The following is a 12,682-nucleotide window of genomic DNA, read 5'->3' as shown; positions in this document are numbered from 1 at the left end:
AAAAGATTTATTCCTGGGCTTATGAGTATATTAAGGATTATTGCTAAGCCTTACCCTTAAAAATCAAAGGCACTGCCTCACTCTTGATCCTGGGACCCGGACTGATAATTTCCCATTTTGTCGTGTCTTCAAAGGTTGGTGCAGTGAAAGCAAAGATGCTTACTACCCCTCTCTTGTATGCAGGTGCTGAGTTTTAGATATATCTGTATCCTTCAGGGAGACAGAGAGCTGTCCTTTGAAGGAGTGTTCCCAATTGAATTGCTGGTACACTTTCCCCTTATTCAGCTTTCCCCCGTCATTCTTTTTATAGTCACTTTACTAAAATTATGAGAGCTGCGTTAAGTTCCACAGAGACTGAGAAGAAAATCTCTATTAATTTCCTATAAGACTGGGAGTGGGGAAACTGGTTGATGTGTTTCTGTTGGGGTGAGGGATGTGGTGGTAATAGCAGAACATTTATTTTTAGGCAGATAAATTATAACCTTTTTCTTCTCTAAATCATTGGTCACTTTTTCTCTAGGCCCTACTTTGTAAGATAACCCCAATGGTCTCTTTTAGTTGGAGAAGCCCTCTTAGTAACAGTAGTAGCAATATTTGCCCTTCTGTTATATGACTGCCAAGTGACAGACTCCACTCCCACTCCAAGGAGGGTCTCCTCTTTTTTCTGGAACACTGCTATAAAATGTGCCTAGCCTTAAGTTATTCCCAAGGCTGGGCTAAGGAGAAAGGGAGATTTCGTAGGATGCAACAATTTTGCATGGTTAAAAAGCATTTATCACTGGGAATCTGTCTGTCTTTAGATCATCCCACCTTCTTTGAGGAGCTTGCTCTGTTTTTGTTTCCTGCCATCTCAATGGATAGCTGAATGTTTGACATCATCTGTCATTAGCATATGGCTCAAATTTGCTAGCCTCTGTGGCTCTGTGGCAAGGTTTGAGCGCGTATATGCATAAACACACTCCCCTGTGTGTTACTAGTATGGTTCACCATAAGGGAGGCATAGCGTAAGATTGCTTAAGATCTTAGGAGTTTTAAGGAATGAAGCTTACTTTAAAGATTTAAGCTTTGGGCTGGGGGCAAGGAATGATATTTATAACCTTTGTGCATTCTAAAAGGATTTTGGAGACCTAGTTTTCTTTCTCCACATTTTGACATGAATGTGTATAACCAGAGCATGGAAATTAAGGGCCAGAATTAAAGTGAACCCTGCAGATATCAGAGTTCCGTGTTTTAATTTTCTCAGAAGAATTTGCCTTGTCATTGTTTATTATAATGACAAAAAACAGGGAATCCCAGTCTTACCCTCCCCCTTCAACCCAATACATGCATAACATGGAGTTTTTGTTTTGTGTTTTCCTTGTGCCAAATATTTCAACTTTCTAAAATTTCTAATCCAGAATATAGGAAAATATAGTATAGAATAGCTCTTGAAAGGAAAAGGAGAAAAAATGCCAGGTATTAGAACCCTTTTAAATTAAATGAAAACTAAGTCTTCTAAAAGGCTGCCTTTTAATTTTAAGATCACAGTTTAAAGAAGTCCAGAGGAGTATTTCCTATTAAATGTTCCACAATACTTTTCAGAGAGACGTGCTAGGCAGTGTTGTTAACTAAAGAAAATAAGTCTATCAGTTCCACTTAGATAACCTTTGGTAATAAACGAACTCCATACACGTTGTGACCTTAGCGCCTGAACTTTCTAATCACATGACTGGCTTGTAAACTGACCTGTGAGGATGACTGTCGTAGTCCCAGCTAAGAGAGAGAAATTGGCCAAGTGTCGGAAGGGTGGTCATCAAGCTGGACTTGTCCCGTAATCTCTGTTTCTTCATGGCTGCGATAGAACTTCTCAACAGACTCCGAGAAGCATGAAATGGAGACATGGGAAGGTAAGGGAATTGACTGTTTAAGTTTGGGCCCAAATCTGAGGTTTAGAAATTTTCTTTGAAGGTTTAGAACAAATAGTACCCTTGAGGGAGGTGGGAGGCAGTCCAGTCCTTTTTTGTATCTTGGCAAAATTCAGCCAATAAGTTTTCATATACATTGCAATTGGGTATAAATGTTTTGGAATGTAGAAGAGCGAGGGAGAAATATAGTAAATTAATTGTTGTGGTTGATGATTTTAAGAGAGCGGGGGAAAAAAAAAAGAAAAAAACTGGATTTAAATTTTACAGTGACTTGAAAAAAATTGTAAACTTCACTTTTCATCACAATCCTTACATAAAGTTTACATTTTAAAAAATTGTTCTGCTTACCTCTTGACAGAATTTGTTTATATTTTAAATTCCTTAATCCAGTTCACCATCTGTGAAAGCCTTATTTAGTACTGTTAATTATAGATAGTATTGGGGTCATGAGGCCGTTGATAAGGTAGCCTCATTTCCTTTGGGGGAACTTAGATACTTTACGGTTTGGGGTATAAGACTAAGCCACTGCTAATTTCTTTTTAAGTAGGGTGTTTTTAAAATGGGTAAACTCATTATTCCCTCTCTCTCTCTCTCTCTCTCTCTCTCTCTCTCTCTCTCTGTTTCATTATAGCAACTAGTAAGTATTGCAATTTGTGTATTCAGAGATTGGCTCCTACTTGTGTGAAAAACCCCAGTGCCCCAAAACTTTATTATTTGGGCCAGAAAATTCATACACAGCTAAAGAAAAAGCTAGAAGATGACTCTTGGTATTAAAGATTTGCTCTGTTTGTTTGCTGTGTTTATAGAGTCTAAGAGTTTGCCAAAAGTTTGGTTTCTTGTAGGCAAGCTCTGTTGAGCTATAGCCAGAAGAGTTTTAGATTTGAGGTAGTTTGTAAATTTCTGGGATATTAACTAATGAAATAGATAGTCCTAGGAAAGCTTCCTAGCCCCTTGCAGCATGGCTAACATCTGCCATGGGCAGCTTTGCAGTTTCATTCTCACTCTGAAGATGGACAAACTGGGGAAGTGGGACCGACTTCCTCCCAAACAACATTATTCTTTATAGTAATACTCCCTCTGCGTTCTTTCCCAGCACCATATATGCCAGAATTATTACCTTTATTGGTTTTTAATGTATATTAGCGGAAACCACAAAATTTGTTGAAATTATCAGTTATATGCAAGACCTATTATTTTTCATTTTGAACAGCTTCCTCTTCTTCCCCCAATATTCACAGAAATTCCTTTAACCTGGGTATACTAGCTTTTCCAGAAAGGAGTCATTTAAGAAGTAAGATTTGCTGTGGATCCATTGGAATAGGAGTTTAAGTATAGGCAGAGATACCAGAGCTGTGGTTACGTAAGTTTGGAAAGGATAGCTCTGGAGGATTTGGATATTTTTCCAGCCAGCTTGAATCTCTTAGTGTCATATAGTCCACAAGTTCTGAAAGAGAAAAAAGATTTGAAGAGAAAGTTCTCACTCAGTTCTAATTTAATTAAGTATTGAAACTTTGATTTTCTTGGCTGTTCAATGACAGAAAATAATTTATGGCACTAAAACAAGGACTCCTATAAAACAAGGAAGTGAATTTTAAAATTTCCACCTGAGTCTTCCATATAAAATTCTAGCAAAGCAAAATGAATTATCCCAGCTGAAGGAGATCTTTGGAAGCTTAAAAAGCAAAATCAGACTACTTACAAAAGAGTGCAGTGAAAATGCTACTGTAAAAAAGTGTTGCCTGGTTTTAGATATTGGGCCCTTGTCCATTTAAATTAACCTTTGTCACAGCTGGGCATACAAATGTTTTGTTTTAGTTCACAGAGGGTTAACTCTATTCAAGCTTTCACTGTGGCAGGCCTGATCTGTGGAGTCATACAATCTGGTCTTTCAGCCCTGCCAGTCGCTAGGCAGGAAGTCTTATTTCTTAAGCTATCTTTCAGAATGGGGGGTTGGGATTTGGAGAAAGGTGGGGGAAGGGCCTTGGAGCATCTGTAAGGATCAATAACAGAGAGTGAGCCGCAAGAGAGGCCATTGTGCACACTTCAAGATAGATGCAGCCCTTGTGCATGGCCCCTGCCTGGCAGGACAGACACCTAAAACCAAAACAATGCCACCAAATGAATTCCTTGTGAAAATCAGATTGCTCTTAAAGGAGAAAATACTTTAAAGAGTGCCTTTTTAATGTTGGGAATATTCTCATTCCTCAACTTGCTAGGATCAGGCAGTCCCCACTAGAAATAACTCCAAATTGATTTTTAAACGGCTTTTGTCCTCATGCTAATACTGTATTGAATTGGAGAGGGTGATCATTTTGGTCTTAGTCACATGCATCAGTGCATTGAGTAATCTTTTTTCTTTCTCTTTCTCTCCCCCCCCCTTCTTCCTTCTTTCTTTTTTATTCTAATGTTTGCTTTACCATACTGGCGTTGGAGGCACCATTAAGGGAATGAAAAAAAACAAAATTTGGTTAGGATTTGAGTAACACATGTGTGAAATCCCTCCCCTGGCAGCTGGTATTGGCTCTTGAAACTTCATCTGAACTAAACAGATGCTCTTAGTGTGTTATTTTGAGATCATTTAAACCAGACTCATAGCCAAGAAATCTTCAAAAATCATAGGTCTTATTTTAAAATGCATTGAAGTCATGATATCATGCCACCTTTTACAAATATCATATGGGTATTGATTGAACAGAGATGCCTGAGCTTGGAAAAGTGAGCAGTTCCACCAATGAAATTATGATTTTAAAAGCACAACCAAGTATGTTGTAATTTTACTCCCGTCCAGATTTTCATCTTTTGAATTCTTCTTTCCTAAGCCCACCTATAACATTCCTGTTTTACTGTATCCTTTTTTCAGAGGACTAAGGCAGTGGTTCAGTAGGTGCTTTTATGATGCAAATTCTTTATGGCTGTTGGAAAGAGTAATGGAGTCATTGCCGCCTCTCTTCCACTAAACCCCCAAAGTATTGGTGACAACTGATGGTAACAGCTGTGGAAAATGGAATCATAAAGAGACTCTAATATCCTTCTCCCCATTTGAAATCTTTCAGGAATAAATGCATAAACCAACTTAGGGTCCATAATGTGACTTGCAGATACACTATGGAATAGGGTGGGGAGAAAGACCTGCAGTTGAAATGAGCCCCAAGTGTAATTTTATGCTTCTTGAGTTGAGACCTGACATATTCACCTGGACAGTTTTGAGACTTGAGAAAATACATAGACACTTAACAAGATCATCTGGATATTTTTAACCCATCCCTCACCTCTACCCTTATTCTGGGAAAAATGATGTATTAAAAAAAAATCTAGGTTAATCATCACAGACTCTCCTTGATATCATTGTTTTTGCCTCTCTGATACATTATAATTCTGCATTAATATTTAATTTAAACCAAGGGATCAATTCTTTTAATGGACATTTTCCTGAGATACACAAATATTACTAACAAAACTTAGAAGTTCAGTTACCGTTTACATTGTATTAAAATGGGGTATGAAACCTACCATGACCCTTTGAACAATGTGGTCTTTAATGTGCTTTAAGGGGGAGGGCCTAGGGAAGGAAAAGCCATAAAAGTCTTCAGGGTTCAAGATGAGGTTGGGATTTTATCCCATTGCCTTTGTCATTTTCACACACAAACATCACTGCAATCATGTTTGATTTAGCATCCTTAATACAATGAGGTGGGAGAACAAAAGGATATTAGAGGCATAAGTATGGAAACCAAATATTCTCTCTTCCCCTCCAGATTTTTTCAGATCATTTTGTTTTCCCTGTCTCCCCTGCTACTGGGATTTCCTTTTAAACCAATGAAATCCATTCGTTTTTAAGGATCTTCTCTCTGCATGCCTCAGTGGTTTTTTGAGCAATTGAAAAACAAGCCACTCCTCAAATATTTTTTAGCCACGTGAAAAGCCCTTTCCCAAAGACTTGGTAAAAACACCATAATTAGGAAAAATGCATCTACTCCTATTTCAAGGTTGAGAATTTGGGGGCGTTCCTGATGCACAGCTGTTTTACATATTTTGAAAAGCCTGATAGATGTAAAGGTCATTGCTAACTCTAACAAGGTCTTGATGCTCACACTGTCATCCAAGGACCTTGCATTAATTAGGATGAGAAGCATGGAAGGTCAGGAGTCAACTGACTGGTGGGCCTCTGTGAATTGTCATTGGGGCCTGGAAGAATTCCTATAGGATTTTTAGGTGTTAAAACAAAACAAAAACAAAAACAAAAATAAAACCTGCTGCAGTTTCCATGGCCTCTGAGCAGATCCCTTGGTCTGTGTGGTAAGAACTCATTCCCTGTTGCCCAAATGGCTCATAAAAACTTGGTTGCATCTGTTGCTTTGCTATGTAGCCTTCCCAGTGTTGGGTAAAGAGAATGTCAGCAGCCTGATTCTGTCACTTGGCCAAGTCACTTGACCTCTGTGAGCCTCAATTTCCTTGTAGGTGCAACAGGGGATAGTAATAACCAATCTCACAGGGTTGCTATAGGAATTAAATAAGAGAACCTCTGTCACAGCGCCCAGCGCATGCTTAACATGCCTTGAAATTGGAATGAGTTTTGAAAGAATGGCAAGTTTAGGGAGATTAGGAAGGAGAGGATTCTTGGTGAGCCTGTAGCTGGTACTATTTAATATTCCAAGTAGGAAAGCCTGCCCCTCACCTCCCCCATGCCTCCATTCAATGAGCAACGTTTAGGGAGGGGCCCTTTGGAAATTTAGCCTTGAAAATGCCGTACAACTAGTGAGGCAAGCTGCTGAGCCTTCTCCTTTACAACCAGTTGCTATGCTAATAATCTATCCCTGAGCTAATAAAAATAATTAGTAATGAGAGGGTCTCTGCAAAAGTTGCAGGTTTTTTTTCCCCCTGAGTCTTTTACAGTTGGTTGATTGGAAGAAAAAGAAGAGAGGATGGACTCTAAGTGAGCAGATTAAGTAATGGTCAGGAAAGAAAGGATAGTCAAGTTAGTCATCTCCTTCCATGTGTTTGGTAGATGAATAGATGCCAAGACAGTGGCTATGGCCATACTTAATAGCTCCTTCTTAGAAGCTTTACCATGAGCTGGTAAAGTTGAGAATACTGTTAGCATGCTAATCACTGCACTATTTAACTTTGGAATCTTCAGTCTCCCTGCCTTCTGGGGGTTGAGAGCTTGTATTAGTGGCTCATTATTCTGATCTCTGTGTATAAAATTATAACTTATGTAGCCAACATTCATTGAGCATTTACTGTGTTCTAAACCCTGGGAATACAGGTGAATTAGAACTGTAGCTCCCCTTTTGGAATAATGTTAATGTTTCTTAACAGATACTAACAATTATGGGGAGAGGCGGAACATTGGCTGCAAAAACATTCAAAACCGGCAGAAGGATTTGTTTTCACTTTGGGGCCCTGGATTTCTTTAGCTTTTTTTTTTTTTTTTTAATAAGCTAGCTACATATTTCTTGAAACGTCTTTGCTCTTCCAAATGTATGGTTCCAAAATAGAATATTCAAATATTTTTCTTAACATAGTAAAATTAGAGTCCTGGATTGCAATTGGCAAAAGTGTGGAAATACTCTAAACACTGTTACTCTGTTTGCATCCTATTCACTGTTAGCAAAAATGTTTTCCTTTTGTGAGGTTTCAGCATGTTCTTTCAAAGTAATGGCTACAGCAACCTAGCTTTGCTTTTCAAAGGAGTGGATAAGTTATGGGTAACATTAAATATCAATTACAGTTCATTAATCACTCTATACAGCAAATGCGTGTTTTGGACATTAAAAAAAAATATCATCCCAGTGGCCATTTAATCCCAAAATGCATGCACTTGAGTCAGTGTGGAAAGAGTATGTTAAGTGAAAAGTTTGGCACCCAATAGGTGTTAGTCATGGAAGTCTTGGCTGTATGTATATGCACACACTCTCGTATGCATTGATGGGTTTTGTTTTTTAACTTTGCCATGAGATACTTGCTAATTGCCTAGGATTCTAGGTTCCTTTTGAATAGGCAGATACCAGTATCTTTGGTTTCATGCCTACCTGCCTTTTGGAATCATGTACACTAAAATACTTGCCATGAGGTTGCCAGTCTGATGATAGAGAAAAACTACCCACCAGAGAATAGGTTTAATATAGAAAGTTCACCATATGTCATATGCTGAAAAATAATTCCGTTTCTTTGTTCTTTATTTCTACCAACCATTAGTCTTACCCCAAAGTAAGAGAATGATGAATGTCTAGGGAGTCTTGAGGAGTAGGGGGAAGGAGTGCTAGTTTTATGAAAATATTGATTCAGTGCCTCAGGGAGCAGAACTGTTTGGTTCTGATGGCTACATTAGTAAAATTGTGTGTGTGTGGTGTGAGAAGGAGTGCTTATGCATTGTTTAAGTTTCATGGTTTTTGGTCTTAGTGATAAATATAGAGAGATTCTACCACTTATTCTGAACATTGTTTTACACATGGAAGTAGTTATAAAAGCACTTTTTGGCGAATAGTATGAGAATCTCCAATAATGCGCATGTCTCTGTTCTGGGCCCATTAAGCTAAATCTGGTCAGAAGATTTCCTTTTGGTAAAGCAAAAGAAAATGTGGCAACTACATTTTCCATTCTCCTAGAACATATGGTTTCACTTAAAGCATGCTAATTGGTCTCTCTTCAACCAAGACCTTAGAATTGGGCAGGGACCTAGGGAGCTAAGTACTGAGCTTTTAAGCATTAGCACAAGGTGTCTGAACTGGCCCACTAGTTTGTCATCTAGAGTTCTTATAAACTGTGCACTTTGATTTGCAAGTAGGGAAGCTATACTGTTCATTCATTCAACTGACATTCACTAGTGTTTGCTCTGTGCTTGGTATACATTAGGGATGCAGAAAAAGTAAGAATCTCTGTCTGCTCTGTGGACCATATAGCCTAGTAGAGACAAATAGGTAAGTGCAACAAGTGTTGGAGGAACAATGATAGCAAACAATTCTGGAGGGTACAGAGGTTATTGCAGAGGTAGGAGTGCTCATTTCTGTTTGGGCTATCAGGTTAGACTTCAACCAGGAAGGCATCATGAGGGATTGGTTGACATTTGCCAGGCCAGTAAAGGGAGGGAGGGTCTCCCAGGCCGAAAGAGGAGCATGAGCAAAGGCCTAGCAATATAAAACAACCTGACTGGGTATGGGATGAGTTATAAGTAAGGCCCATATAGGTCAGGAAAATTGGTTGGTTCTAGATGCAAGGGATGCCCTAGAGAGAGCTTTAGTCTGTGAATGGATTCCTCTACCCCTGTTGAGCCTGAGAGCCCTGTTTACATTCTTCTTAATCCTCCCTTTGCAGATATGTTGAAGAGATTAATGTAGTACTTTGTTAGAAAGGAACACAGATCTGCCTCAAAGCTAGAAGCCTGGACACCACTGCTGCTGGGATTTAGGGAGAGCATGCTATAGCCTTACTTAACCCTGTTACAAATTGTCAGGTCTTCTAGAGGGAAAGGGTTTGGTTAAATGCTTTTAAGCAGTTATACCCTCTGCCTAGGGTCATCTGTGCTCTGTGGGAATGTTCCAAACAGAAATGGAGTCTGTTGTATTTTTTTAATGAATGGAGAAATAGAGTCCTAATAATATCTTACCCAGACTCTTTGACTAGTTAAGACTAAGAGTTTCTTTTAGTTGTCTAGGGAAAGCTGTATATGTTTTTACTGAGGTAGTCCGTGTAGTTTTACTTCTATCTAGGTGAAATAGTTGATGATTAGTGACTAAAATATTACAGTGGTTTTGGTAGTATTTAGTATTAGTTGTTTACGTTTTAAATTTTAAATTTTATTTTAAAATTAACATGCAGTAAAATTGAGGAGTCTTGAGTTGGTGTACAGTCTCTGAATATAGATTTGTATAAACTACCACTACAATCAAGATACAGAACAGTTTAACCCCCTAAACTCCCTCATGCTACTATCCCTATGTGGTCGTACCCTCACCTTACTCCTGACCTCCTAGCAACCACGGTCTGGTTGGTCTGTTCTCGGTTACTCTAATATTTTATCTTCCTGACAGTGGAAGTGTATAATATGTAACCTTTTAAAGCTGGCTTCTTTCACCAGTATAATGCCTTTGAGATTCATCCAAGTTGTTAACCTCTATCAATAGTTGATTCTTTTTTTACTGAATAGTATTCCATTGTATGGTTGTTGATCCATTCACCTTTTAAAGGACATTTGGGTATCTACTTTGGGGTGATTATGAATAGAGGTACTATAAATATTCATGTACAAGTTTTAAGTGTGAACCTAAGTTATAATTTTTCTGTGATAAATTACTAAGAGTAGACTTGAGGGGGTCATATGGTTAAGTATATATTTAACTTCATAAGAACCAGGGCTCCTGAGTGGCTCAGTCAGTTAAAGCGTCCGACTTCGGCTCAGGTCATGATCTCGAGGTCTATGAGTTTGAGCCTCGTGTCGAGCTCGAACCTGGAGCCTGCTTCAGATTCTGTCTCCATCTCTCTCTCTCTCTCTCTCTCTCTCTCTCTCTCTTTCTCTTTCTCTCTCTCTCTCTCTCTCTTTCTCAAATATAAACAGACATTTAAAAAAATTAACTTTATAAGAACCTGCCTGTTTTCCATAGTGGTTGTATCATTTTACATTCTCATTTGAAAGGTGCCAGAGTTCTGGTTGCTCTAGATTTTTATCATGACTTGGTATTATTATTTTTTTATGTATGTATGTATGTATGTATTTATTTATTTATTTATTTATATGAAATTTATTGTCAAATTGGTTTCCATACAACACCCAGTGCTCATCCCAACAGGTGCCGTCCTCAATACCCATCCCCCACTTTCCCCTCCCTCCCACCCCCCATCAACCCTCAGTTTATTCTCAGTTTTTAAGAGTCTCTTATGGTTTGGCTCCCTCCCTAATTTTTTTTTTTTTGGTATTATTTTAAAAATTTAGCCATTCTAATATGTAGTGGTATCTCATTTATCTAATGGCTAATGATGTTGAACATTTTTTCATATACTTATTTACCAGTCACATGTCCTCTTTGATGTAGTGTCCAAGTCTTTTACTTTTGTTTTTTTTTAATCCTTATCATTGAATTTTGAGAGTTCTTTACTTACTAAAGATGGAAAGGGCATACAGTTAGTAGTTATGGAAGCCATTCGCTAATATTTTGAGGCAATTTTTACTTTTAGTTTTTTGAGAGAGAATATGTGCAAGCATGTGTGTGAGCAGGGGAGGGGCAGAAGGAGAGAGAGAATCTTAAGCAGACTCCACGCCCAACATGGAGCCGGACACAAGGCTCTCTCCCAACTGTGAGATCATGACCTGAGCCAAAATCAAGAGTTGGACCCTTAACTGACTGAGCCCCTTCCAGGCAATTCTTAAAACCATAGTTTATGCATCATATCTTTTACAATGCTCAGCCTTTTTCTTTAATAGCCAACCTGTACTTTATGACACGTGGGTTTTTCTCACAATTCTGCAGTGCCTTGTGGGATTTAGGAATGTTAAACAGTTGAATTGATATATTATGATTTAGCCCTCTGTAATCCTCTCCCTAGATATAAATTGCTCTCTTGACAATGAGAAAGGATTATTTCCAGTATATGGCATGGTGAGTAGAGGAAGGGTAGAATTATTAGATCAGGTCAGAGAATTAGGATAGGGCTTGATCAGATAGGGCAATGGAATTTACTTGAAGTGCAAAAGGAAGTAATTAGAGCATTTTGAGCAGATTGTTTTTAAATATTATTTTTATTTTAAAAGGTTTTTTGAGCATTTAATTAATTAATTCATTTATTTATTTATTTTTGAGAGAGCAAGAGAGTGCACAAGTTAGTGAGGGGACAGAGAGATAGAGAATCCCATGAGGGGCAGAGAGAAGGAGAGAGAGAAGCAGGGCTCGCCTGAAGTAGGACTTGTGCTCATCTGAAGTGGGTTGAGCAGATTTTTAAAAGACCCTTCCCACTCCCTACCACACTGGGGATGGGTTAGAAAATGGATTGTAGGGAGGCCAATAGTAGACCAAATGGTCATCCAAGTGAGAAATGATGGTAGCTTAAACTAGGGCCAGTAGTACTAGAGATGGAAAGTAAATTTGAGATCTGTTTTGGAGGGAGAATTGATAGGATTTGTTGATGATTTGGATGATGGAATATAAAACAAAGTAAAGGGATTAAGGAATGACTCCTAGATTTTAGGCTTGAGCAACTAATTGGTATTGGTTTCAGTTAGTAATATGGAGAATGTTACCAAGAAACATGTTGGTATAGGACACAGGAATAGAATCTAGAATTACGTTCGGTAAGTTTGAGATGACTGTTAGAAAGCCAGATAGAGTGTTAAATATAAGGCAGTTTAGATGTCAAAGTCTGGAACTCAAGGGAGGTTTTTGGTTAAAGATGCACGTTAGGGGAATTGTCACAATATAAATGGAAGATTGAGTCCTTTAAAGAGAGGATATTGGTGGAAAGGATGTCCAGGGATCAACCCCTGAAGATATGTCAACATCCAGGAGTTCCAAAGATATTCTGTAAAAGAGATTGAGAAACTAGTAGTCCGGGAGAAAGTAGGAAAACTTGGAGAATGGTATTCTGAAAGCCAAGGTAGAAAAGTGTTAGAAAAAGGAAAGAATTCAGATACTTGTCCAATTTCTTTCATTCATTCAGCAAACATTCCTGAGTACTTTCAGTTTATAAGCCTACGTGGATAGGCCCTTGCAGTGATCAGGACAGATAAAGTGCTGGTCCACATAGAGTTTACATATATATTTTAAGGATTTCACTGTGAAACTATATAG

The 12,682-nt window shown here is 38.4% G+C and overlaps 1 protein-coding gene across 4 annotated transcripts in view; it reads left to right on the top strand.

Moving 5' to 3' along the window:
- The window catches only part of NR6A1 (nuclear receptor subfamily 6 group A member 1), a 231,724-nt gene that overhangs the window by 156,623 nt on the left and 62,419 nt on the right, over positions 1-12,682 (top strand). Inside the window, exon 1 of one of the 4 annotated variants that reach the window (XM_040482295.1) lies at positions 31-1,886. The exons of the other annotated variants lie outside the window; for them this stretch is intronic. Coding sequence (XP_040338229.1) covers positions 1,871-1,886 — 16 coding nt within the window. The 5' untranslated portion in view covers positions 31-1,870. Of the gene's footprint in view, positions 1-30; positions 1,887-12,682 lie in introns of those variants that run through there. 4 annotated transcript variants of the gene reach the window in all.

Source organism: Herpailurus yagouaroundi, unplaced genomic scaffold (genome assembly GCF_014898765.1).
Source record: "Herpailurus yagouaroundi ecotype Mexico unplaced genomic scaffold, PumYag 160, whole genome shotgun sequence".
NCBI classification, from domain to species: Eukaryota; Metazoa; Chordata; class Mammalia; order Carnivora; family Felidae; genus Herpailurus; species Herpailurus yagouaroundi.
Note: the sequence above shows the minus strand (reverse complement) of the source record. Positions and strands in the feature narration are given on the sequence as shown.